Source organism: Dinoponera quadriceps, unplaced genomic scaffold (genome assembly GCF_001313825.1).
Source record: "Dinoponera quadriceps isolate SergipeBrazil2010 unplaced genomic scaffold, ASM131382v1 scaffold1476, whole genome shotgun sequence".
Taxonomy (NCBI): domain Eukaryota; kingdom Metazoa; phylum Arthropoda; class Insecta; order Hymenoptera; family Formicidae; genus Dinoponera; species Dinoponera quadriceps.
The window spans coordinates 842,637-867,836 of record NW_014555863.1 but is presented as its reverse complement, the minus strand read 5'-3'; the positions used below and the strand labels follow the sequence as shown (position 1 = coordinate 867,836).

At 53.1% G+C, this 25,200-nt stretch overlaps 1 protein-coding gene across 2 annotated transcripts; it reads right to left on the bottom strand.

Moving 5' to 3' along the window:
* LOC106745575 (titin) lies at nt 1-23,299 on the bottom strand. Of its 2 annotated transcripts, XM_014621275.1 has the most exons (7): nt 18,864-23,299; nt 13,327-13,613; nt 12,438-12,806; nt 8,860-9,299; nt 8,412-8,614; nt 7,543-8,323; nt 1-7,356 (listed from the first exon to the last, which is right to left on the bottom strand). In XM_014621275.1, exons 1-7 carry the CDS (start codon nt 22,623-22,625, stop codon nt 53-55), a joined length of 13,146 nt encoding a protein of 4,381 aa, XP_014476761.1. In that variant the 5' UTR covers nt 22,626-23,299; the 3' UTR covers nt 1-52. The 2 variants fall into 2 exon arrangements, with proteins under 2 accessions (XP_014476761.1, XP_014476760.1); XM_014621274.1 differs by having other exon boundaries at nt 1-8,323.
* Between the last annotated feature and the right edge of the window lie 1,901 nt (nt 23,300-25,200).

The following is a 25,200-nucleotide window of genomic DNA, read 5'->3' as shown; positions in this document are numbered from 1 at the left end:
AAAAAAAAAAAAAAAAACCACATCGGAGAAGGTCGAACTCGTGCGATTCGACTCAGTTGGATATGACGGGTAAATAGAACTTGTGCTTCGGCGTGTCTCTGGTGTGCTTGAAGGGCGCCGGTTTGGCCTCCAACAGAGCGGCCGGACAGGGTCCTCGGTGCCTGGGCACAAATTCCTTCTTGTACATGCTGGAAGTGGCGGTACCGCCTTCGCCCAGATTAATGTTGGACACGTTGCTCTGCCTGTGAACCCTCTCAACTCTCTGAGTGCTCGAGAAGTTGCCGTAGTTCTTGGCCTCGCTCTGCGAGTAGAATTTCCCGCCGACCGTCAGGTTGTCCTGCCGCACGATTCTCTGCGGGCGTTCGTAACTGGAAGCCGCCCAGGGATTGACATCCTTCGCGCTGCGGTGCAGCGAGGTCAGACTCCGTCTGTCGCTGCTCTGGCTGGAGTTGCTGATGTACTGGCCGCTCTCGGCCAGGTTGGAGATGCTCTTGCGCTGATCCGCCGCCGTCGACGAGATCGTGTGCAGCGCCTCGGTGGAGGAGGCGACGCCGCGTCGGTGGAGCACGGCGTTGCTCACGTCCGCCGCCGAGGAGGATATCACGTTCTTCCGATGATGACTGACCCTCGCGGCCGAGTCCACCTGCGATCGTTCCCCACCCGTCGTTTGCCCGTTGATCGCTTGCCGGAATTCCGGGCTGCTCGATTGCGTCGTGTGGTATCGTACCTGACTGGAGTGCTGCGTGTGTTGCTCGTGTTGCTTCGCGGAGGACCTCGTGACGCTCTGCCGGCTCTCCATGTGCTGCGTGTTCACGTAGTCGCGTTTGCTCGCTTCCTGCTGGTGACGCTCGACGTGCTGCTGGTGTTGCTGCCGGTGGTGATGATGCTCGCCGTGCGTGGCGTCGACCGCGTAACGAGACGTGTCCTCCCGCAGGATCTGTCCACGGTGACTCTGCGCCTCCGTGATCGACCTGTCCTCGAGCGTTCGACGTGTCTGCGCGAGGTTCTGCGAGGATCGCGAGTGATGCTGCTCGCTCGTCTTTCGCGAGTCCGTGGGACCGTCGATCGGTTGGATCGCGCGCCGCTCGGTAACGTGCTGATGACTGACGTTAGTCTGGGCGTTAGTGACTCTCTGATTATCGGACTGAGCGGAAGTCGTCGTCCGTCTCACGGTCGTCACGACCGTTCCGTCCGCGAGAGTCTGCGACTCCGTGGTCTTCCTGCTGTCGGACTCCATCTTGCTCATCTTCGCCGCTACGTCCTTCCCTGCGCGCTTCGTGTACGTGTTGTAGTTACGCTGATTCGTCGTGGTCATCACGGCGGTGTCGTCGCCGAGCGTGATCGACGATTCCATGTGCCTGCGACGGTTCACCGTTTTACCGGTGGGAGACACCTCGCGTCTCGACGGTGTATACGCGTCCTTGCTGGTGGTCTTCGTCTCCATGGCGCCGCTGCTGATTCTCAGGTTGTCCTCGTGTGATTTGACGTCCGCGCGCTCGCCACGCACGACCGTGTAGGTCGACTTGTGCGACGTCGTACCCTCGAAATCGCCCGTCATCCTCAGATTATCCTCCCTCCTCACGATCTCGCTCCTCTCCGCTCGCCTGCCGGTGAAATCGTCGCGAGCACGGCCGACGAAGTCGCCTTCCGGCTTCAGATTGTCGGCGTGACGTATCGGCGATCGCCGCTCGCCCGGGCCGATCTTGTCCGGTGTTCTGCGCTCGAAATCGCCCTCCGGCTTCAGGTTGTCCGGATGTTTGATCGGCGACCTCCTCTCCCCGGGGCCGACCACCGTCTTCTGGGGCGTGTCGAAGTCTCCCTCCGGGCGCAGGTTGTCCGGATGCCTCCTGATCGGGACGCGGACAACGTGCACGTAATCGTCCTTGCGACGCACGTCGATGAATTCGCCCTCCATCCTGAGGTTGTCCTCGCGCTTCTTCACGTCCACCCTCTCCGTCCTCGTGATCTTCTTGTAATCGTCTCGCGAACGACGAACGTCCATTTGCCCCTCCATGCGCAGGTGGTCCTCGTGACGACGCACTTCCACACGTTCTCCGTTTACGTGCTTGTAATCGTCCTTCGAGGAGGGCGATACTTCCATTTCACCCTCGGGACGGAGATTGTCCTGAGGCCTCTTGGCCGGTGAGCGATCTCCCCACTTCGGAGTGAAGTCGTCCTTAGGCGCCATGTAGAAGTCTCCCTCGGGATGCAGGTTGTCCTCGTGCTTGATCGGAGTCCTCCGCTCGGCCGGCTCCACCTTCTTCGGCGTGCGCTTCGCGAATTCTCCCTCGGGACGAAGGTTGTCCTTCGGCTTCCTCACGTCCGCTCGGTCACCCCGCAGCGGCGTGTCCTTCTTCGGTCTGCCGATGAAATCGCCCTCCGGATGAAGATTGTCCGGATGCTTGATGGGCGATCGTCGCTCGCCGGGGCCAACGGGCGACTTCGTCGGTCTCTCGAAGTCGCCCTCGGGTTTCAGGTTGTCACGCGGCTTTTTCACGACCGCTCGGTCACCCTTGACAGGCGCGAGCTCCTTCGGTCGTTGCACGAAGTCACCTTCCGGCTTCAAGTTGTCGGGATGCTTGATGGGAGATCTCCTTTCCGCGGGACCGACCGGCGACTTCTCCGGACGCTCGAAGTCGCCCTCCGGACGAAGGTTGTCCTCGCGTCTGACGATCTCGCTACGTTCGCCGCGGGTGACGTGGTAATCATCCCGTCGATTGATATCGATGAATTCGCCCTCGATCTTCAGGTTATCCTCGCGGAGAACGATATCCACGCGCTCGCGCCTCGTCGTCGCCGTGTAGTCGTCGCGAGATCGGTAGACGTCAATGTCGCCTTCCATCCTCAGATTGTCCCGATGCACCACGAGCTCCGTTCTCTCTCCTCTGGTCGGCTTGTAATCGTCCTTGGGCTTCCCTACGAACTCACCCTCCGGCTTCAAGTTGTCCTTAGGCTTCTTCTGAACCGGCCGGTCGGCACGCTTCGGAACAAAATCGTCCTTCGGCCGTCCGACGAACTCGCCCTCCGGATATAGGTTGTCTTCGTGTCGGATGGGCGTGCGCCGTTCCGCCGGGCCGATCGGCGACTTCTGAGGCCTCTCGAATTCACCCTCCGGTCGTAAGTTGTCCTTCGGTTTCGTCACGTCCACCCTGTCGCCCTTCAGCGGCGTCTCTTTCCTCGGACGAGTCGCGAATTCACCCTCAGGTCGCAAGTTATCGGGATGTTTGATCGGAGAACGTCTTTCCGCCGGCCCGATCGGAGCTTTCTCGGGCCTCTCGAAGTCTCCTTCGGGCTTGAGATTATCCGCCGGTCTCTTCACGTCAGCTCTATCTCCCCTCTTCGGAGCCTCTTCTTTAGGCTTGCCCACAAAATCGCCTTCCGGCTTCAAGTTATCCGCGTGCCTGATCGGAGTTCTCCTTTCCCCTGGACCGACTGCTTTCTTCTCCGGCCTTTCGAAGTCACCTTCCGGCCGCAGATTGTCCTGCGGCTTTCTGACATCGGCTCGTTCTCCGCGCTGAGGCGCGTCTTCCCGCGGACGGCCGACGAAGTCGCCTTCTGGTTTCAAGTTATCTGGATGTTTGATCGGAGTCCTCTTCTCGGCTGGTTTGATCTTCTTCGGCTGCGGTCGCTCGAACTCGCCTTCTGGCTTGAGATTATCCGTCGGCTTCTTCACTCGAAGTCTCTCTGCCGGGTGGTACTCTTCGTGCCTCGGCCGCTCGAAGTCACCTTCCGGTCTCAAATTATCCGGATGTTTGATCGGAGAACGCCGCTCGGCGGGACCGATCGGCGCCTTCTCCGGCCTCTCGAAGTCACCTTCGGGCTTGAGATTATCTTTAGGCTTCTTCACGTCGGCTCTGTCACCCTTCCTCGGCGCCTCTTCCTTCGGTCTGGAGACGAACTCACCTTCCGGTTTCAGGTTATCGTGCGGTTTCTTCACGACCGGTCTCTCCGCGGGCTTGAATTCTTCAGGCCTCGGTCTCTCGAACTCACCCTCCGGTTTGAGATTATCCGCGTGTTTAATCGGAGAACGCCTCTCCGCGGGACCGATTGGTTTCCTCTCCGGCCTCTCGAAGTCGCCTTCCGGACGTAAATTATCCTTCGGTTTTTTAACATCGGCTCTCTCGCCCTTTTTAGGCGCTTCCTCCTTGGGCCGACGTACGAAGTCACCTTCCGGTTTCAGATTATCTTCCGGCTTCTTGATCTCCGGTCTCTCGGCTCTCTTGGGCGAGTAATCGTCCTTCGGACGGCCTTCGAATGGACCTTCCGGCTTCAAATTGTCAAGATGCTTAATAACGTCCATGCGTTCGCCTTTAACGACTTTGTAATCGTCTCGTGTTCTCGTATCGATGAATTCACCCTCCATACGTAAATTGTCTTCGTACCGCGTGATTTCGCTTCTCTCGCGTATCAGGAAGTCGGTATATTCATCTCTGGATCTATACGTCTCGATATCTCCCTCCATGCGCAAGTTATCGGTGCGTTTGATAACGTCGACGCGTTCTCCACGCACCGGTTGATAGTCATCCTTCGGCCGGCCTTCGAATGGCCCCTCCGGTCGCAGATTATCTTCCGGTCTCTTAACGTCCGCGCGATCACCTTTGGTGGGCGTGAAATCTTCTTTCGGTCTGCCGATGAATTCACCTTCTGGCTTGAGATTATCCGGATGTTTAATCGGACTGCGTCTCTCCGCTGGTGCAACAGGCGCCTTTTCCGGTCTCTCGAAATCGCCTTCGGGACGTAAATTGTCTTTGGGTTTCTTCACGTCAGCTCGATCGCCTCTCTGCGGCGCTTCATCTTTCGGCCTCGAGACGAACTCACCTTCTGGTTTCAAATTGTCTACTGGTTTCTTAACTTCTGGTCTTTCAGCCGGACGGTAAGTTTCTTGATAAGGTCGTTCGAAATCGCCTTCGGGCTTCAAATTATCCGGATGTTTAATCGGACTGCGTCTCTCCGCCGGTCCAATAGGCGCCTTTTCCGGCCTCTCGAAGTCGCCTTCGGGACGAAGATTGTCTTTGGGCTTCTTCACGTCAGCTCGATCGCCTCTCTTCGGCGCTTCTTCCTTCGGTCTCGAGACGAACTCACCTTCTGGCTTCAAGTTATCGTGCGGTTTCTTCACGACAGGTCTTTCGGCAGGCTTGAATTCTTCAGGTCTCGGTCTTTCAAACTCACCCTCCGGTTTCAGATTGTCCGCATGTTTAATCGGAGAACGCCTCTCCGCTGGACCAATTGGTTTCTTCTCCGGCCTCTCGAAGTCGCCTTCCGGACGTAAATTATCCTTCGGCTTCTTAACATCGGCTCTCTCGCCCTTTTTGGGAGCTTCCTCTTTTGGTCGACGTACGAAGTCACCTTCCGGTTTCAGATTATCTTCCGGCTTCTTGATCTCCGGTCTCTCGGCTCTCTTGGGCGAGTAATCGTCCTTCGGACGGCCTTCGAATGGACCTTCCGGCTTCAAATTGTCAAGATGCTTAATAACGTCCATGCGTTCGCCTTTAACGACTTTGTAATCGTCTCGTGTTCTCGTATCGATGAATTCACCCTCCATACGTAAGTTGTCTTCGTACCGCGTGATTTCGCTTCTCTCGCGTATCAGGAAGTCGGTGTATTCATCTCTGGATCTGTACGTCTCGATATCTCCTTCCATACGCAAATTGTCCGTGCGTTTAACGATGTCAACGCGTTCTCCACGCACCGGTCGATAGTCATCCTTCGGCCTGCCCTCGAATGGCCCCTCTGGTCTCAGATTGTCTTCCGGTCTCTTAACGTCCGCGCGATCACCTTTGGTAGGTGTGAAATCTTCTTTCGGTCTGCCAACGAATTCACCTTCCGGCTTGAGGTTATCTGGATGTTTAATCGGACTGCGTCTCTCCGCTGGTCCAATAGGCGCCTTCTCCGGTCTTTCGAAGTCGCCTTCAGGACGTAGATTATCCTCCGGACGTTTTACTTCAGGACGTTCGGCGCGCTTTGGCGAGAAGTCATCCTTCGGGCGTCCTTCGAATGGACCCTCGGGCCGTAAGTTGTCCTCCGGGCGCTTCACTTCGGGACGTTCAGCACGTTTGGGCAAGTAATCGTCCTTCGGGCGTCCTTCGAAAGGTCCTTCCGGTCTTAAGTTGTCTTCCGGCCGTTTAACATCCGCGCGATCGCCTTTGGTGGGTGTGAAATCCTTGGGCTTGCCGATGAATTCTCCTTCCGGTTTCAAATTATCCGGGTGCTTCACAGGCGTTCGTTTTTCCGCCGGGGAGTATTTCTCAGGACGAGGTCTCTCAAACTCGCCTTCTGGTTTCAGATTATCTACTGGTTTCTTGACTGTTGGCCGCTCAGCCGGACGATAAGCTTCTTGATCCGGTCGTTCGAATTCGCCTTCGGGTCTCAGATTATCCGGATGTTTAATCGGAGTGCGTCTCTCCGCCGGGCCAACAGGCTCCTTCGCTGGCCTCTGGAAATCACCTTCGGGACGTAGATTATCTTCTGGACGTTTCACTTCGGGACGTTCGGCACGCTTTGGCATGTAATCGTCTTTCGGACGTCCTTCGAAAGGCCCTTCCGGTCTTAGGTTATCTTCCGGTCGCTTGACATCCGCACGGTCTCCCTTAGTCGGCTTGTAGTCATCCTTCGGGCGTCCCTCGAAAGGACCCTCTGGTCGTAAGTTGTCCTCCGGACGTTTTACTTCGGGACGCTCAGCACGCTTAGGCGAATAATCGTCTTTAGGACGTCCTTCGAAGGGTCCCTCGGGTCTCAAGTTATCTTCCGGACGCTGGACGTCTGCACGATCTCCTTTAGTTGGTTTAAAATCATCCTTAGGCCGTCCTTCGAAAGGTCCTTCCGATTTTAGATTGTCCTGCGGTTTCTTCACCTCTGGACGCTCCGCTCTTTTAGGGCTGTAATCATCCTTAGGCCGACCTTCGAATGGTCCTTCTGGTCTCAAATTATCTTCCGGTTTCTTGACATCAGCGCGTTCTCCTCTAGTCGGTCTGTAATCGTCTTTGGGCTTTCCTATGAAGTCACCTTCCGGACGAAGGTTATCATCGGGTTTAATAGGTGTTCTTCGCTCAGCTGGTCGGAAAGGTTCGACTTCCCTGTCTGGAAATTCTCCAATCGGGAACAGATTGTCCGGGTGACGCACAATGGCAGCTCTATCACCGGGACCATAAGGTATCAGTTCGGGTCTTTCGAAATCACCCTCAGGATATAAATTATCCGGATGTCTAATCGGTGTACGTTTCTCTCCAGGTGTATACCGATCTTTCGGACGATCCACAAAATCACCCTCAGGTCGTAAGTTATCCTGCGGCCGTTTCACTTCTGGGCGATCCGCTCTCTTCGGAGAGAAATCATCCTTAGGACGTCCCTCAAATGGACCTTCGGGTCTCAAATTATCCTCAGGGCGTTTGACGTCAGCACGTTCGCCCCGAGTTGGCTTGTAATCATCTTTAGGTCGGCCTTCGAACGGTCCTTCAGGACGTAAGTTGTCTTCAGGGCGTTTCACCTCAGGACGTTCTCCGCGTTTAGGCGAATAATCATCCTTAGGACGTCCTTCGAATGGACCTTCGGGTCTCAAATTATCCTCAGGGCGTTTGACGTCAGCACGTTCGCCCCGAGTTGGCTTGTAATCATCTTTAGGTCGGCCTTCGAACGGTCCTTCAGGACGTAAGTTGTCTTCAGGGCGTTTCACCTCAGGACGTTCTCCGCGTTTAGGTGAATAATCATCCTTAGGACGTCCTTCAAATGGTCCTTCTGGTCTCAAATTATCTTCAGGACGTTTAACATCAGCGCGCTCGCCTTTAGTTGGCTTGTAATCATCTTTAGGACGCCCCACGAATGGCCCTTCAGGACGTAAGTTATCCTCGGGACGTTTAACATCAGCACGTTCACCTCTGGTTGGCTTATAATCGTCCTTAGGTCGGCCTTCGAACGGTCCTTCCGGTCTTAGATTATCCTCGGGACGCTTAACGTCAGCTCGCTCGCCTCTCGTTGGTTTATAATCATCCTTAGGTCGTCCTTCGAATGGTCCTTCGGGTTTTAAATTATCTTTCGGTTTCTGTGGTTCCGGTCTACGTGATAATATCGGTGCAATGTATTCATCTTTCGTGTGAGGCGATGCCTCGAAGGGTCCTTCGGGTCTCAGATTGTCCGCCCTCCTAACTACAGTGGTATTTCTGTAATCCGTCTGATCAAAGGTTCGATATTGTTCCTGAGTGGTGGTGGTACTGTCCATCACATCGGTTTTGCTATAGAACCGATCGGTCTCCTCAGGATATTTCGGTCGCCATTGAGGTTCACGCTCGATAACATGAGTCTGGAAGTCCTCCTTGATATGAGAGGTACCCTGAGACACAATTTTTAAAAACGATAAGCTAACAAGAAGCACGTAGAGCAAGGATTATCATTTCGATCTGCGCGGACACTCCACCCACCGTGAATTCACCCTCTCCCACGGTGAGGTTATCCGTTCGCCGGACGATTTCGGCGCGTTGAACAGTGCGATGATCAACATACTGGGACCGTGTCGTAGTTTCGTCAATGAAATCACCCTCCACCTTCGTGTACGTGTTGCGGCGGATCGGGCTGGGTCGTTCGCCGGGAGCCCCGGTAAAGACCAGCTCGGTCGTCGTGGTAGCTGAAAAGCGATAAAGGAACCTCCTGTCATCCACATCGTGATATCGTTTTTGCGAAAGATTACTCGTTCTAAGATATATATTTCGAAACTGTAAAAAAAACTGTTAAAAGCCAGCGGATTGAATTTGAAGTTTCTTGCGGGAGAAAATGAATCCATCGATATATTGAACGGATTGAGACGCACACGAATGAAGTTATTATTATATTATTATTATTACTATATTCGAACGACGCGTCGGGACTTACTGTCGAAGTCCCCTTCGAATTTCAAGGTATCCTTCGGCTTGGTGACCGGCGCTCGTTCGCCAAACTTCGGCGCTTCCTCCCGAGGTCTGCCGACGAATTCGCCCTCCGGCTTCAGATTGTCCTGCGGTTTCTTCACCGGTGCCCTCTCGCCCCTCACGGGCGCTTCCTCCTTCGGCCTCCTGACGAATTCGCCCTCCGGTTTGAGATGATCCTGCGGCTTCCTGACGGGCGCTCTCTCGCCTTTGGTAGCCACGTAATCGGCACGCCTCTCCCCGATAAATTCGCCGCCTACATGCAGTTGGTCCTCGTGATAGTATCTCGTCTGCCTCTCCACGTGTTTCTCGTCGTACTCCTGCCGATAGGAGCTCACCGCGCTCATCGACTCGTCGTGCGAAATGTCGAGGTGTTCGTCGGGGAGGTTGTGCGGGCAACGATGCCGTCTGAAATGATCACGACGGATTCAAATTCCAATCACGGCGGAGCGAACATCGGCGATACGCACACGCCTGTTGAATATTATAATATAAGAACAAGAAGAACATTCGCGAGGGATCATTCCGGCCCGGAGAAAAATAGAGCATGCGGCGCAAATAGCACCGGGAAACATCGCCGGTTTCAAAGTGCTGCACACGGAAGGACTCGTGAGTCCCTTTTATCGTGAGCGTGAAAGTCCGTCCGATTGTGTCGTGATCCTCGATGCTTCGTTAGTTGTACAGCTGGTGTTCACAGCGAGCCGTTGCCGCGCACGACCGGACACAACACGCGTACAAGCGGAGCGCAATCTGCGTCGTAAAAACCTACGCCGGATTCGTGTAATTGCGGTCTCTCTCTAGGCAGTTATTGTCACGCAACCACTTGCTCCATTATAGGCGCCATTCTTTTTTAACGAGACTCATTAATTCCCCGACGGTGCGGTAGGCTCGCTCGACGCACACACACCGTTCCGAAGAGTATCTTGTACAATTAGCCGTAATATATTACGCGTTGTTAATTAACAGAGACAATCTTCTAAGTGCGCGTTGTATGATAATGTCGGTGGATTACAAAGCTCGTCGATCGTAACGTTCAACATTACGAGGATTTGATTCACTTAAACCGATTCAAGTCGATGAGCTGGAAACATTCGTCGCGCAACACTTGAGAAATCTTTCATTCATGCGCGACTCGACAGGGAGAGATCTCGTTAGCCAAACCGACGCAACGTGCGTATTAACGAAGCGCGTTCTCACGCAAGATGAATCGTTATCTCTGCCTGTTCGAGCTAATTAGACGTTCCCCCGGCCGCAGGAATACCAATCGAGTTCTTACATAATCTGACCATATCGCGAATTTTTCGCAATACCCTTCATCTGCAAATTGATGCGCCTCTCGAGATCTTGTCGAACGGCCGCGCGAGATGACGTTCTCCCTCGACATTAATTAATCGAATTAATCGACGAAAAGCCGACCGGCTCTCCTTTCCGAGCGACACGCGTCACTTCGGCCGATACTTTTCACGTTTCACGATGCCGATCGGTCGCCGTAGATGGCGGGGAAGAAGAAACGGGCCCGCTCTTGCCAATATTTTATGCAGAGCGATTCGACGTATTTGGAGAACGCGATTTCATCCTGCTTCCAGCCGTGCATCGAGCGATATCGAGATTCAGTCATTGTCATTCTCCCACCCTCTCGCCGTCCTTCTCTTCTGCCTCTTCGCAGCGGGATATTGCGAAATACAACTCCGTAAAAGTCAGACTCGATCGGGGACGACGTGGGGGGGGAGGTCATCGTGTATTTTCGATCGGCTAAAACCACGCGTGCAACGTGACGCGCCGAACATCCCTCCAGAGCCGACGATGAAGCCCGCAGAGAAGTTACACCGGCAGCTCCCTCGAAGAGAGTCGGAGTAGAAATTTCGGACTCACGTAGAAATTTCCGGCGACTAATCGCCGCGGCAACTAAAACGAGCCGCCAATTACTACTCGAGGCGGCCGCGGAACGGCTAATTTTCCACCAGCTACTCCCCGGTCGGTCGAATCTCTTTGCACCGTGCGCGATCCTATCCGGGTCAGGATTTCTAACCCGACGATAGTGTCGGATTTATTCGCGTGTACACATGCACGCATGCACACATACACGTGGCGCGGCTCGATAGCTACTGCCATTGGCGAAGGTCACGAATATTGAAAGTTAATTAAAAAGAAAGTCATTTTGCTGAAACTTTCGAGGCGTTGATATCGATTGCCGCGCGCGTTTACCCGAGATACTCGGATATTTTTCTCATCTTTTTCCCTTCCTCGTTCCCGTGCGAGAACCTTGAGAGGAATTTGCGCGTCAAAAAGTTTGCAATGCAGCGACGTTAATCTCGTACCACATAATCAGCCGGCGTCATCCCCGGAGGATGGCGACGAATATCCTTCGCGGCTGACGATGTGTCCAAATGCAATTACCGAGGCTGTATCGTAAATTTCTACACGATCCGTCATCCGTCGCGCGCGCACAATCGACGTGGCTCGAGGTTCGCTCAAATAAGGAAGGAATCGCACGATGATTTGCGATCGGGCCGGGTACAACCTGCCGTAAAAGGATCTGTCTCGCGGCCTACTTTCGCGCGCTCTACGCACACGCGCGTATAACGTCCTAAAAAAAAGAAAGCCGCCAATGTCGTTCTCCTCTCGAATAAATTTCCGACCGTTTCGCCCATGTTAATATCTTTCTGCTTAAGCTTTCGGTAATTCCTTTTTTCATCGGCTCGAGATGAAATGAGGCGAAGACGGCCATTAATCAGCGAGTTGACGTGAAATAAATATATTCCCGCCGGCTGGCTCTCGCATCTCGGGACGAAACGTCGAAGCAGCGCGATACAGACTCGTGTTTAACGAATCCTCCGGCAACGGACTGCGGATAGATCGTCGGGGCGAATTAAACAGAGCACGAAAGATGGCCTTGAGGACAATCTGCCGCTCTTCCCGTCAATTTGCATCTCGGCTACGGCCAGGTTTTGTATTCCGATCTCGTTAATAGCGTTCGGAAGTAGGTCAGCCGTGCTCATCTCGGACGAGCGTACGGATCGAATCGAATCGTGCTCGCGTGGGCTATATTACTTGATATTGTTGCCTTCCGCGATATCTTCATCGTCAGTTTTGCAACAGGGACGTGTTGCGACGCGCCCAGGCGGTATCCCGGTCAGATCGAGCGTCTCAATCTTGAACTCGAGAACACCACACTTCCCGCGAGTCCCGATTTCACCATACCGGATATACGACACCCGGCTAACCACTTTCAACTATTAATAACTACCGGAGAAGTGGATATTTCGAAACGTATTACGTATTTAAATATTATATGCCGGGATGTCAGGAACGCGGCCTGTGTCGTCGGAATTACGGAATTGACGTTTGGGAGAGATTTAATTTAATTTTGAAAGAAGCCTGAAATTTTCTTATCCCCAAAAAACGCTATTTGCTTGAGAAAATTAATGGGCGCGATATAGTCAAGTATGGTGTTTCAAGGTTGATTCAACGTAGAACGTCCCTCGAGTTCGACTGTCATTTACCCGTAAGAGAAGGAAAGAAGGTACGATCGTGTTGAGGACTCACCCGCAGGTACAGAGCTCGCAGATGCATTGTTCCTTCAGAGGGATCTTCGAAAGTATGTCGGGTATCGGCGCAGGGCGAACGTCTTCGTCTTCGAGCGAGTCTGGGGTTTGATCTCCCCGTTTTGCCGGCTTGTCGGCCTGCTCGGGCTTCTTCGGTTTCTGAGGCTTGTCCGCGGGTCGACTGGGTTTACCCGCGGCTGGCCTCTGATCCGTGGCTTTTGTGGGTCCGCTCGGTTCCTCATCGGGTCTTCTGGGCGCTACGGGTCTCTCCTCCGGTCGACTCGGCTTGCCAGCTGCCGGTTGCGGTTTCTTGCTCGGCAACGGGAAATCCCGCAGCTTCTCGGGCGATTTCGGTCGAACTTCCGAAGGTCTGCGGAACAATCAACGTCGCGTCTGAGTATACGGGAAGAAATGATTATATGTGAAATTTTGCCTCTATGTGGCCGGTATATAGTAATATATAATTATACGTGTTCCGTGTCTATAAGAAGTGCTGTTGTACGAATTTAATTGAAGTAAATGTTTACGTTTATGGCTGCCCACGATGTAAACACTTAATTGAATCAAGCAATTTTTCCCGCTTTTTATCCAACAGTATTTTTATTTCGCGCGGACATATATAATCATACGTATATATATGTTGTATAATTACATATAACTGTATGTGCAGCCATATAGAGACGAGATTCACGCATACACACATATATAAATCGCATCCAATTATAAATAATTTTATATTATTGTATATAACACATTTTTGTTTTCTGGATAGTACATCGCCGTGCTGTTCCGGTGCGACTTTGTAATCAGCACCGAACCGCCGGCTTTATACTTTTTGCGTGATCCTGCAGATTTTTTCGGGTCAAGGAAGACCCGGCAACTTCGCTCACCTGCCATGTTCCGCCGGTTTCTGCGGACTCCTCTCGCGTTCTCGTGGAGGTCGGCTAGGCTTCCCAGCGGCGGGGATCGGTTTCGGTCGGTCGTCTTCCCGGAGTCCGGGGATTCCGCGGGGATAGCCGGGCCGTTCCGGCGACGGTTTCCTCGTGGAGTCCGCCGAAGTCCGGGGCACGTGGCCGGTGACGGTATCGAATCGGGTGTCGTCGACGACATCCCGTGCTACCATGCTAGTCACCTGCTCTTTATCGATAAATTCCTTCGTTGACTCGGTGACATCTCTCTGAGAAGGAAAACCGAATGAATTATCCTTCGGCTCAGTGTCCTCCTCCTTCGAATCGTCGCGACAGCGCTATATCGTCGGGTCGATACCTCATGACGGTCAACAGCCGCGACGAAATTATCGTTTCGTTAATTATTGCTAATAACGTTTTCACGCGCGGTGCGAACCAGCGAGGTTAATTGTCACACGGAGCATAACATTGAACATAATCACGCAGGTAAATTATATATCATTATGCAAATTGCGGATATTCAGAATTCTATTGTGCTGCAACGATAAACTTTATTCTCTGTTTTACACGCGGATGGAGAAATCGAGGGTATAACCGAGTATTCGCAGTTCGGTGTTACGTTATGGGTCGCTAAGAAGCAGCCGCTAAATATGAATGACCACTTATGCGCTCGTTGCTACCTGCAAAGGTTTAACGCTACTTTGCCCACCGGCGACGCACGGAGGATTTGAATGCCACGCGCGGATTTGCCCGCTCAGTGATCACAATGTCGCGAGGGTCGTTTGACAAAAAGGGGGAAAAGAAAGAAATATACCACGGGGATTCGCGAGTTTATATCGACGGGCTAATCTCGCTCGTAAACGCCCTGAAATAGGACCGTTTTGCGCGGGCTTAAAGGCGTAATAACGACTCGTGAATGCGACTCTGTTTTTCCGCGGGCGTTCATTACGAGCTTCAAACGTGCTGTATAATGAGCGCCGCCGCCGGCATAGCGAGATTAGGAGCGCCGGTGGTAGTGCTTAGTTCGACGGAATGCAGGTAACGCGAGATCGGCGAGCGTATGGCTTTTATGCGCACGCTTACAGCGTATCGTGTAACGTGCTCGCCGAACCGTCGAACCGTACTTTTGCGATATATATGTATATATGTATATATAGTTTCGCCGTTGGTGGGACCGCCGCCGTCGCTTCTGGAAACAGGTAGATAGAGGCGGACCGTGTAGAGGTAATACTATCGATGGCAAAGGATTTACACACAGAAGGATCCGTTTCGTAAAGGTTGCTTTCGAAATTGCGAATCGTCTCTTCGAACCAAGTCGAATCTTTCATCGAAGATCTTTCTCTCTCTCTCCTTCTTTTTTGGCTCTCGCGTTTTCTCCGCTTGTAATGATCGATTCTTAATTACGACGTTGTTGACGTTGAAATTGCACATTTGGATGCTGACGTTTCCCGACGTGGGGACGCGCGTGAACCGGCTTAAAAATTTCGCGCGCGTCTATTTTCGCCTCGTTAAATCCGCTCATTATACCTCGCGAGCACGCTCGCTCGCCGACTTAACGGCGGCAACTCGATAGCAAATAACGCCCGCGCTGATACTATTAGTCAAATCCTTTCCTCCGTTTTTAACACCTGAGGGTAATTCGCGTGAGCGCACCGGAGTTTTGGCATTTAATTAGCAGTTAAGCAGGCCTGCGAGAGCCTTTAAGCTGATTTGCCCCTTCTTCGCAATATCGAGAACCGCTCATAATGAAGCTCGTTTGTGCAACTTGGTGCTCGCTAAATTTCCATGCATTTCCGTGCAACCCCGTGTGTTCGTAAACTTTTCCACGGGGACAAATAAAAAGAGAGGAAAGTACAAATGCCGCGCCGTGCGGTGTTGTTTCACTCGAAATTTGGCGGAACATCCGTCTGGAAACGGCATTGGCAAAACACGACCGAGCGCCGTTAAAAAAATATCACATTTATCGATGTCGTAATATCTGACATGAGGAGACATCGCGCGCGCCTGCGTCGTCGTAAAATAATAATGCAGATTCGACGAGAAAACGCGATCACGCGTGTTCGCGAACGTCGTATCATCGTGTCTCGATGCAAGTAGGGCGAGCTCTCCCCCTCCCCCCTCCTCTTTTTTCCACCCTAACTATCTTTCTGCATACATATAGCTGTTTGCATGTTGAACAATCGAAAACAAGCAGAAGCGTCCGTATAACGCGCCTGTTATCGAGATGGATTGTTCCGAATTGCTTGTAGTGACGTCATTGAGAGAGAGTGAGAGAGAGAGAGAGATCGTAATCACAGTGAACACGCGCATCGGCAGCAACAGCGAGAACTTTATTTACGGAAAATATCCGGGCGCATATCATTGATAAGCGACGGATGAAGTAAGATTCGCGAGTAACACGTGCGTTAAGCGCTCGCCAAGGCGCTTTATCGATCATCTTGAGACCTCGGGGTAAAGTCACGGCAACGAGAATCGGTGCGAATCGGTCATAAGAGAGCGCGCAATAATCCACGTAACGCGGAACAGATTGCGAATGTGTCTATTTTTAATGTGCACGCACGCGCGCGCGCGCGCTACCGTCGCGCAAATTACCGGCGTGGTTTGGATTATGCGCGGTATCCTTGAGCGACGGGATATTCTCGCGGTGACGTCGGTTGACGTGAACTCCGGTACGTCGATCGCGGTATTTGAGGTACTAACGCGAACTCAGGGCGAAGTTTCAGATTATTCCGCGCGTCTTCGGGAAGTTCACTGTTGTCGTTGACGAGCGAGATGCATTCGCCTCGGCTCTCTAATAGACGAGCAAGATACACGATAGTTCTAACGCCCACGCACGTTTTACAAAATGTTACGTGAAATCGTAGGAAATTGTTGGAAAACGTTAGCCGGAAGGGGAACCAGGTGCATTTTGGTGGCAGGAAACACGGTATAAGAACTAGAAATTCTGTCCCCTTCAGCCAGAACGAGCATCTGCATGTTCCGTTTCTGGTTAATGCGGATTTCTTTCGTATAGAATTAAATTTTTTTTCTATTGGGAAATGCGCAGTTGGCGGGTTTTGGGGTCTCCGAGTGCGAGCGTAAACTTGAAACTTCGAAGTTCAAAATGGACGATACAAAATGTATGGCGTGTGCAAATTTGATAAAACAGTAATATTTGGACGTTACTGACGTATCGTGCTGACCATCAACTTAGATTTCAACGTGAGATTATCTAGATCGTTTGCCTTTATTTGAGGGGTGAGAGTCGAGGAAGAAGATGCACTCGGTTTTATGCCTCTTGCGTTCTCCCTCGTTCGCGTGTCAACGCGCGTGTCTAATGCACTCTTTCATACATCTCGATTCCCATTCCTTAACACTCGATCTAGAGCATATCTATACTGTCTATGAATATAATCTTTAAGCTGCCTTTTTCTGAATAATTTTTGATCTTCTAGAATATTAATTTCAACCTTTCCTTCTAAACCTTAGGAACGGAAGTTTCTAGCACGTTTCATAGTTGAGTTATTAATTATCGAAAAATGCTAAAATTGCGATTTTTAGCAACTTTAACAGCAGATTTCTCAAAGTCCTGACGTTACACAGACATTTCGCCCACAGATTTGCGTTTAGTAACCAAAAATATATAAGAAGTGGCTTATTAAACTTCAGATTAAGTCGCAAATTTCACGCTGCTCAGTTATAAGATTATTAGTTGCCAATTGAGGAGAATTGAAGTATCTCTTCCGAGGAAATCGTTCGAAAGCATCGAGCCTAAAACCGAGCTACTGGGAATTTGAAATTACAGCGTTCTGAAAACGCTGATGTTCGCAGTGTTCCGAGCCAACCGCGCTAGCGGAGAGTCCGAAGTGTAATCCGCGGCATTTATTTTCACGGTTCGATATCGATCCGGCATTTCTATGAAAACACGTTACTTACAGCCGATGCGACGCGACCATAATGCGAAAATCGTCGGTATCACGCATAATTACAGGACATCAATATTCAAATCTACGACATATCGGCGCGCAATAAATCATCGTGAAACGAGAAAAACGATATAATCGCTGCAGTGCGGTAAATCGTCATTTTATTTAACACTATCGACCGCATTATTGTCGGACACGGTGATGCACAATGACGTCTGTGTATGCGCGCGCGGCTATAGCCACACACGTATATACCTCTTAACTTCTCTTAACTAAGATTTCTATAGCACTTAACAGGGCGACCGCGATAAGCGAGGCGGGGACACGCGTGAAATTCAATTGGTCGTGCATTAAGCCGGGCTACGTTGGACAGTGACATCACTACGGAATTTACTCGTATCGGATGTAATTATTATCACTCTGCATACGCCCGATTGAATCTGATTGCAGGTGATTACACTCGCCCACCCATGGCGCATGCTAGAGACGACTAGTAGAACCTCCTGCTCGCGAGCCGAAAGTAAGAGCGCGCCGAATGCCGTGAGGAATTCTCGACGAGCAGATATTCCCTCGTAAATAACTTCGACGCGACTCAATCAACCGGCAATCAAATTAACCGTGCTTTTCTATCGACTTTATACTTGACACGGCTGTTTAAGTCTGTCATTGCTCCGTCAACGCGAGATGTCGATTTTAATTTAATCTCGGTACAATAATCGACGCGATAATTCCCTGATTTGTTGATTTGTACGCGGCTATTAAGCGGCTTCCGCGAGCGAGCGAGCGTCAAAGTCCACGTTCTCAATCGGGAGGAAGTGTTATCGCGACGAGATTTTTCATCGTAAGAGGCTATCGTCGTCGTAGTCGCCGACGACTATATTGACCGAAAAGATTACGGGTTGTGTGCAAATTACTAAATTCTACGCGCAATCACGCGCGATGTACAGAGAACGGTCGTGATATAACGCGAGACGCGCGTTGCGCCTAAAACCGTTCTTCATACGCGAGATATCGATTCTCGCATGGGGTTTTTGCAGCGTCCCGATGAATCCGCGATCTCCAGCCGTGCAGAAATTCGATCAGGAACGCGATCCCGCCCGTTTCCAGACGCGGGCTCGTTAACGACGAGTCTCCCGTTTTTTTCCCCGTCGCCGCTCAAACCCTTCTCCGTCCTTCCAAGAACCGCGGTGTATTACGTCAGATTTATTTTCAACGGCGCAACGCATGTGAATATACGACCTTCGCCCGCTTTGGAAGTGAAAGTATCGCTCGGGTCTCTTCCGCAAGGACTGCGAGCTGGAAGTGTCTCGGTAAGATTTTTATAAGTCTACCGTACCTGCTCTCTCTCTCTCTCGACGTCTGCTTACTGTCAGTTGCCGACAGCCCGAACGCACGTCGACGGCCGGTGTAAATGTTTCATATTCGGTCATATATATATTTAGCTTCGATTTATCTTTTATAAATAATGCACTCGATAATGTGGGAAAGGATATTATTCCATCGGAAAGTTTATTCCGCCGAACGATATGAGTCGGAGAACCTTAAGTAACAATTTCCCGGTACGGGCGGACGATGAAGAGAGGAAACAATGGAAGACCTCGCGGAATTACTCACCGCATCCTTGCGCGTGTCCGTTGTAAATTCAGTGATGACACGCTCGTCCCTAACATCGCGGACGTCTTGCACAGAAGTGAAGCTCGAAGATTGATCGACCACGTAAGTGGATTGCTGCATCACTTCGGACGTGCGCGAGACATCCGCGACATCTCCGATATATCTGACCACCGTGACGTCCTGCTGTTGCGGTCTCTTGTCGTCCGTCGGTTTTCGGGGGACCGGTGTCGGGACGACCGGCTCCTCTCTCCGTTCGGTCGGTTCCTTCTCCTTACTGATCGGCTTCCCATCGTCCGTCGGTTTCCTCGTCACGTCGACCGGCTCTCCGGTCGTCGGTTTCTTCCGCAGATCCTGCGGTTTCTCGTAAACGAAAGATCCGTCCCAGGTGGAGGCGCCCGGCTTCAACGGCCGCTGCGTCCTGTCCGCCGGACTCCTCGGCGATTTTTCGGGGATTTCCTTGCGGTCCTCCGGACGCTTCCAAGGCGACGGTGTCAGTTTCTCGTCGGACGGCCGTCTCGGTTTGTCGTAATCGATCGAGCGTGTTATGTCCTCCTTAATGTCCTCGATGAACATTTCGGAAGAGTCGTACGTCTTCGAGTCGGTGACGAGCGTTTGCTCGAGCTTGACGGAGCTCGTTACGTCCTTCGATGCGTCCTCGAATATCGTAACGGACGTTCTATGACCGGTGATGTCGGTTGGTCTTTCCCTGGACGGGCTCGGTTTACCCGCGACTCCGGTCGTTTCTTTCGGTATCTTCCTGTCGGCCGGTAGTTTCTCCTCCGGCTTCACGTGCACGAACGAGCCGTCCCATGTCGATGAACCTGGCTTGGTAGGTCGGTAACTTCTCTCGTCCACATAAGACTCCTTCTTCTCGGAGCTTTTAATAGTACTCTCTTTAACGTCAGCGGTGGTGATTACGTCACCGCCGGGCGGCTTCTTCGCGGGGCTACGAGGGCCCTCTTGAACGGTCACGCTTTTTTGCGTGGTCGTCACCGGCTGCCCGTCGCTGCCGATCACAGCCTCCATCGAGGTGGTCGAATAGCCGAGGTTGCTCGAGTCCGTGTAACTTTCGTGCATCCTCGATTGCTCCATTACGACGGAGCTCTCCAGGATCTCCGACGTGCCGGACACGCCTCGCGTGATATCCCGCAGATCGATAGTGGTCTCGCTGACGTGCTTCCTCGGCGTATCCGCCGATGGAGACGTCTTCGGGCTGTGAGCCGGACGTGGTTTGTAGTCCGATGGTCTATCATCGATGGATTCTCTGCTGGGTGGTCGCTTTTTCTCTTGCGGTTTCTCCCGCACGAAGGTCCCGTCCCACGTCGACGAGCCGGGCTTCGTGCCCCGGAGGTCCCTCTCCTTGGGTGTCTTCTCGGGACTTGTGGGACGCGCAGTAGGACTGGTCTGACGTTCCGTCGTCGGGATTCTGCCCCGAGAAACGTCCTCCTCAATCCTGATCGTCATCTCGACGGGATGGCCCTCGTAAATGACCGTCTCGTAGATCGTGGACGAGAGACTGGCGTCTCGGACGTCCGAGAAACTCTGTTGACTCGACGAATGCTCGACGATGTAAGAGGTGCTCGTGACGTCCGCCTCGTTGATCGAATTGTCCTCCGTGACATCCCGGATATCGACCGTCTTGACGGTACGTCTCTCTTCCGGTCTGCGACGAGCGTCGTCGGGTGTCTTCGGCTGCTCGTAGACGAAGGTGCCGTCCCACGTGGACTGGCCGGGTTTGTAGCAGCGAGGAGGTACGTCTTGTCTTGGTTTGGGCTGCCTCTCGGGGCTTGTACGCGTACTCTTGTCCTCGCCGGGAGGACCGTCTTCCTCCACGATCACCTCGGACACGGACGTCACCTTCTCAACGTTCTTCCTGTCGCTGGCGCTCGCGTACTCGACGATGTAAGAAGCCGAGACCGACTCGGAGACGTTCGAGATGTTCTGCTCCTCGGTGACGTCCTCAATGTCGACGGAATCGCGTTTCTCCGTTCGTCGGACCACGGTCACGTCCGAGGGCCTCTTCCTCCCATCGTCCGGCGTTCTTTCGTAGACGAACTCGCCGTTCCACGCGGAATCGCCGGGCCTGCCGACTCTCCGACGAGTCGGACTGGGTACACGAGCGGTGCGTTCCTCCTTGCTCGAGTCGCCCACGTGGATCCTGCTCTCCCGACTCACGTCGTGCCGCTCCTCGGAGATGAACCTCGTCGTGCTGTCACCACCCTTCACCACGCGCGCCGTCTCGGACAACTCCTTCTCGTACGTACCGTCCACGCTCTTCTCCTTGAAGTCCCTTCGCTGCGTCGTCTCCACGACGTCGTCGTCGTCGTGACGACGATGCAGGAACACGTCGCTGTCGGAATCGTTTCGCCGTCGTTTCACCTCCGCCGCTTTCTCCACGACGAAACTGCCGTCCCACGCGGAAGCCGGCGCTTTCGCGTACTTCTCGCTCGCAACGTGCCTCCTCCGCTCGTCGCCGAAGTCCGTCGTGTCCGTGGCGAGCTGGTGCCGCGACCTGGTATCGCGACGATCGCTCGTCGTCGACGACGATCGACCCTCGTCGATCATCGTGGTCTTGTAGTCCCGAGTCACGGCCGTGCTCGACGAGACGACCTGATCGATAACCGACGTCGCCTCGGCGGAGAACGAGGAGGACAACGACGACGACTCCTGGGTGACTTTAACGCTCTTTTCGCTGTCCCGCCAGCCGTCACCGTGCACCTTCGAGGTGACCGTTTTGCCGACGATGTCGGCCTTGTCATCGCGAGCCGCCTTCCCGTCTGCTTTGCCTTTGGGGGTGGCGGGCTTTTCGTAGACGAACGTGCCGTCCCACGTGGACTGGCCGGGTTTGTTGCAGCGCGCGCCGATCTCGACGCTCGACTTCTCCGCTTTCGAGTCGCCGATATACGACGCGCTTTTCTCACCGATCCTCTCGATGTCGTCGCTACGTTTCTTCACGGACCGACCGTCCGTCGGATCGACCGTGTATTCGCTGTCGACCTCCCGGCTCGACGTGGACATCGTCTTGCCGTTGTCGTCGACCCTTCCTTCGGTCTCGCGGATCCTCGTCGTGCTCGACACGGTCTGCCCGTCCTTCGTTATCGCCTCGCTCGTCTCGCTGCTCATTCGAGCGCTCTCGCTTGATCTCGACGACGTCTGGACCACGGGCGCGAGGTCGCCGTTCCTCATGTCGTGGGAGGTGGACCGACGTCCGGTGCGGTCTTCGCTCGAGGTGCTCTCCGTCAGGGTGCTCGACGAGACCGACTGTTGCTGAACCCTGCTGCGGGACTCGCTCTGACTCACAGACTGGCTGACTCGTTCCTCGCTCGCGTCCTCTCCTCGAAGAAGCATGCGACTCTCCGAGAAAGACTCCGCGCCTTCGCGCGGGATCTCGTGTTTCGTCCTCGCCTGCTTGATCGATTGCGTTTGCTCGCCGGCTATGAAGTCTTGGGAAGTCTTGCCTGTCCTACGGCTCGAGCTCTGCTCGACGCTGCTGCGCGGGGCAGTCTCGATGACCTTGATCACGTTACCTTTCGAATCCATGATGACCTCGCGACTGCCGCTCGTCACCTCTACCACGCTGCTCCTGGACTCGCTCTGGGTTACCTGTCGCGACTCCTCGACCACGCTGCTCGAGGACACGACCTCGACAGTCTCCGTGGTCGCCACGTCCGTGGAGGACGTCGAGTTCGTCGCCATCTCGTTCTTCGCGACCCCCTTGCCCTTCGTCTTCGACAGCCCGACACCTTTCTTGTGAATGGTCATCGCGATGGCTCGCGCCTCGTTCACAGCCTGGTTACTCGATTACGATCTTCGCACGAGCTCTCGTGGTCGTCGGTGGAACAAGCGGTAAGAAGCGGGGGGATCGGATTTTCCGTTGATTTTTCGTTAACTCAAGAAATCACACATACACATCGGCGATTTTCTCGGATCCCCTTCTCGGATTCACTGTAACTTCACCGTCGAATTAGCGGTCTCCCCGACTTCTCAGATAACGCGCGCGCGCGCGCGCGCGGGAAACTCGCTCGTCAGCCGTACGTTAATCGCTCGACGTGTGTACTCGCTTATCCTCGGCACTCGGCGACGTTCTCTTAGAGATGACTACGTGTGTGTCTTCTCCACGCGCGGTCTTACATACAACTACTTTACTACACCGTTTTCTCTCTCTCTCTCTCTCTCTCTCGCTGGCCGCGCCACTCCGGAGCAGACCGGAGCCGAAGGCTGTCGCGGTGACCGGCCTCGTTTACAAACTCGTTTCTTCTGTTCGTCGTGGTCCTTTCTCGCTTGTTCGCCCGTGTGTACGAGAGATGCGTGATGCCGATGTTCTCGGCTCGATACCGCGAGTCGATGTGGCGTCGACGATCCGACTCGCCCGCGCCGTCGTCAGCCCTCTCTCTCTCTAGGTGACCACACTTCTGCTCACTTCTCCGCTCCGTACCTCTCCCCGTCACTGACACTGACATACACCAAGCATGGACCTTTTATGCCTCGAGAACACCGCCGGTGTATCCCTACTTTATTCGCGCGAACCTCAGCACGTACGGTACGTACGGTACGTACGTGGCCCGGCGTGGGACGTTACCACCCATCCTTGTGTGTCCCGCGCACACCGCACACACAGAGAGCGTGGGACGCGTGTTCACGTGTATTGTGCGTATATACCGGCTGCGCGTCGACCTGTAGCCGGCGTGAACACACCGAGTCGGCCGACTCTCCCAGGTGTAGAACCGCTCGCGTAGGTAAAACGCACTCGCACGGTTGATGACGCTCCGCGAGGGACCACTCGCTCTGTCTCCCTCCCGCGTCCGGCTTATCTGCTCTGTTCCTCTTCGTCCCGCGCTGCCGTTCCCCGCGACCACAGACGCGGGTCGACGATGTCGACGGTCGTGATGAAGCGCCGATTCGCGAGGCTCCTGCGATTCCCGAGAGGCGGGGAATAATAATCGGTCGGCGGGATTTTTATGAATGCCCGACGAAGCCCGACGGAGAATCGATGCTCGCTCGCTCGCTCGCTCGCTCGCCACTTTCGCGAGGTATTCTTTCCAGCGCGTATAGGCGCGTCGTTATCGTCGGTTAAACGTGACGTTAATTGCGCGAAGACAACCTTGAGGCGCTCTCTGTTTTACGTCGCTATCGCTTACGTCGTCTATCGCTTTTCGCTATGTGTAACGGGGAGCAATTAGGATTGCTCGATGGTATTTCATGTTGCATCGGCTTCCTCGAGTGTGTGCGACGCGCACGTGCGCGCACACGCAGTGTCACATCGGACGCGTTACGCAACACTCGCGTAAACGCAGGATATGGTGCTTTTTATCTTTCCAGCGTCGGTGTGCGCGTGTGCACCTGTTGATCTCTCTCGCACATTATGCGCGGATAAAACTTCGAGCTAAATTCCCGCATACCCATGCCAGCCTGTGCAAAGTGCAATCCCGCGCGCGCGCGCGCGCACATTTAAATGAAGCTTTTACAACTGAATTGTAATGCAGTTAGCCGTAATCGCTTTGAACATGCGTTGTCAGCCGAACTGCTATTTTTCCTCGTGTTCGCGAGCTAGAAAAAGATATTTTATCTTCTCCACTCGCACACCGGGGAGAAGTTATAGTTAATCTTCGGCTTCAATTATATGTCATTTTTACGGTTCGAGATAAAAATGAGCGATAACAACACGCGTGTAAAGTTATTGTCACTGACGCTGTATTATAAAAAAGAAAATGGTTCCCCGACTAAATTCTTTTACCGTGATGATGAAAAATTCCCAGGTGGATTCCCACGGAAATCCAACAGAACTTACGTGAATCCATACGAGATATTAAAAATCCATGCAGGATTCCACATGGTGTGCGAAAGTTCATACAGGAATTCATGTGGATTGTTACCTAGAACCTGAGTTTGCGACGTGCAGATCGCCAGGGACAATCTCATGGGATTTCATATGGATTTCCCACATGGATCCCCGTGTCTTTTTTTTTTTTTCAACAGTGTACAGTTACAAATACCAAATATTTTTCTCTCAGTGCAGACAACATACCTCTCGCTCTTGCCTATGCTGAAATGTTTTTACGACGAGAATATATTATGGAAATTACAAACTTTTTTTTAATCATATAATTCACGACGACACGTGAAAAAATCGGGGACTCGCGCAATCGGATACGCGAAATGGCGAACGGTCACAGTGGATGACAATGGGGAGGGGGGGAGGGGGAACAAGGGCGTGGTGACCCACGGGTGAACCGAAAAATCCTTGAGACACTTATATATCTATATTAGTATATAAGCAATGATTCACGCGCGCGCGCAGCGCCCTGTAATTCTCCGTCGCGACGTTTCGCAGCCGCAG

What these genes read in the sequence shown, in the direction of transcription:
- LOC106745575 (XM_014621274.1), bottom strand. Translation starts at nt 22,625, where the DNA reads ATGACCATTCACAAGAAAGGTGTCGGGCTGTCGAAGACGAAGGGCAAG. An exon ending in TGCGAGCTCTGTACCTGCGG is followed by an intron (nt 9,300 to 12,437) that starts GTGAGTCCTCAA and finishes TGATCATTTCAG; the next exon opens with ACGGCATCGTTGCCCGCACA. An exon ending in ATTCGAAGGGGACTTCGACA is followed by an intron (nt 8,615 to 8,859) that starts GTAAGTCCCGAC and finishes ATCGCTTTTCAG; the next exon opens with CTACCACGACGACCGAGCTG.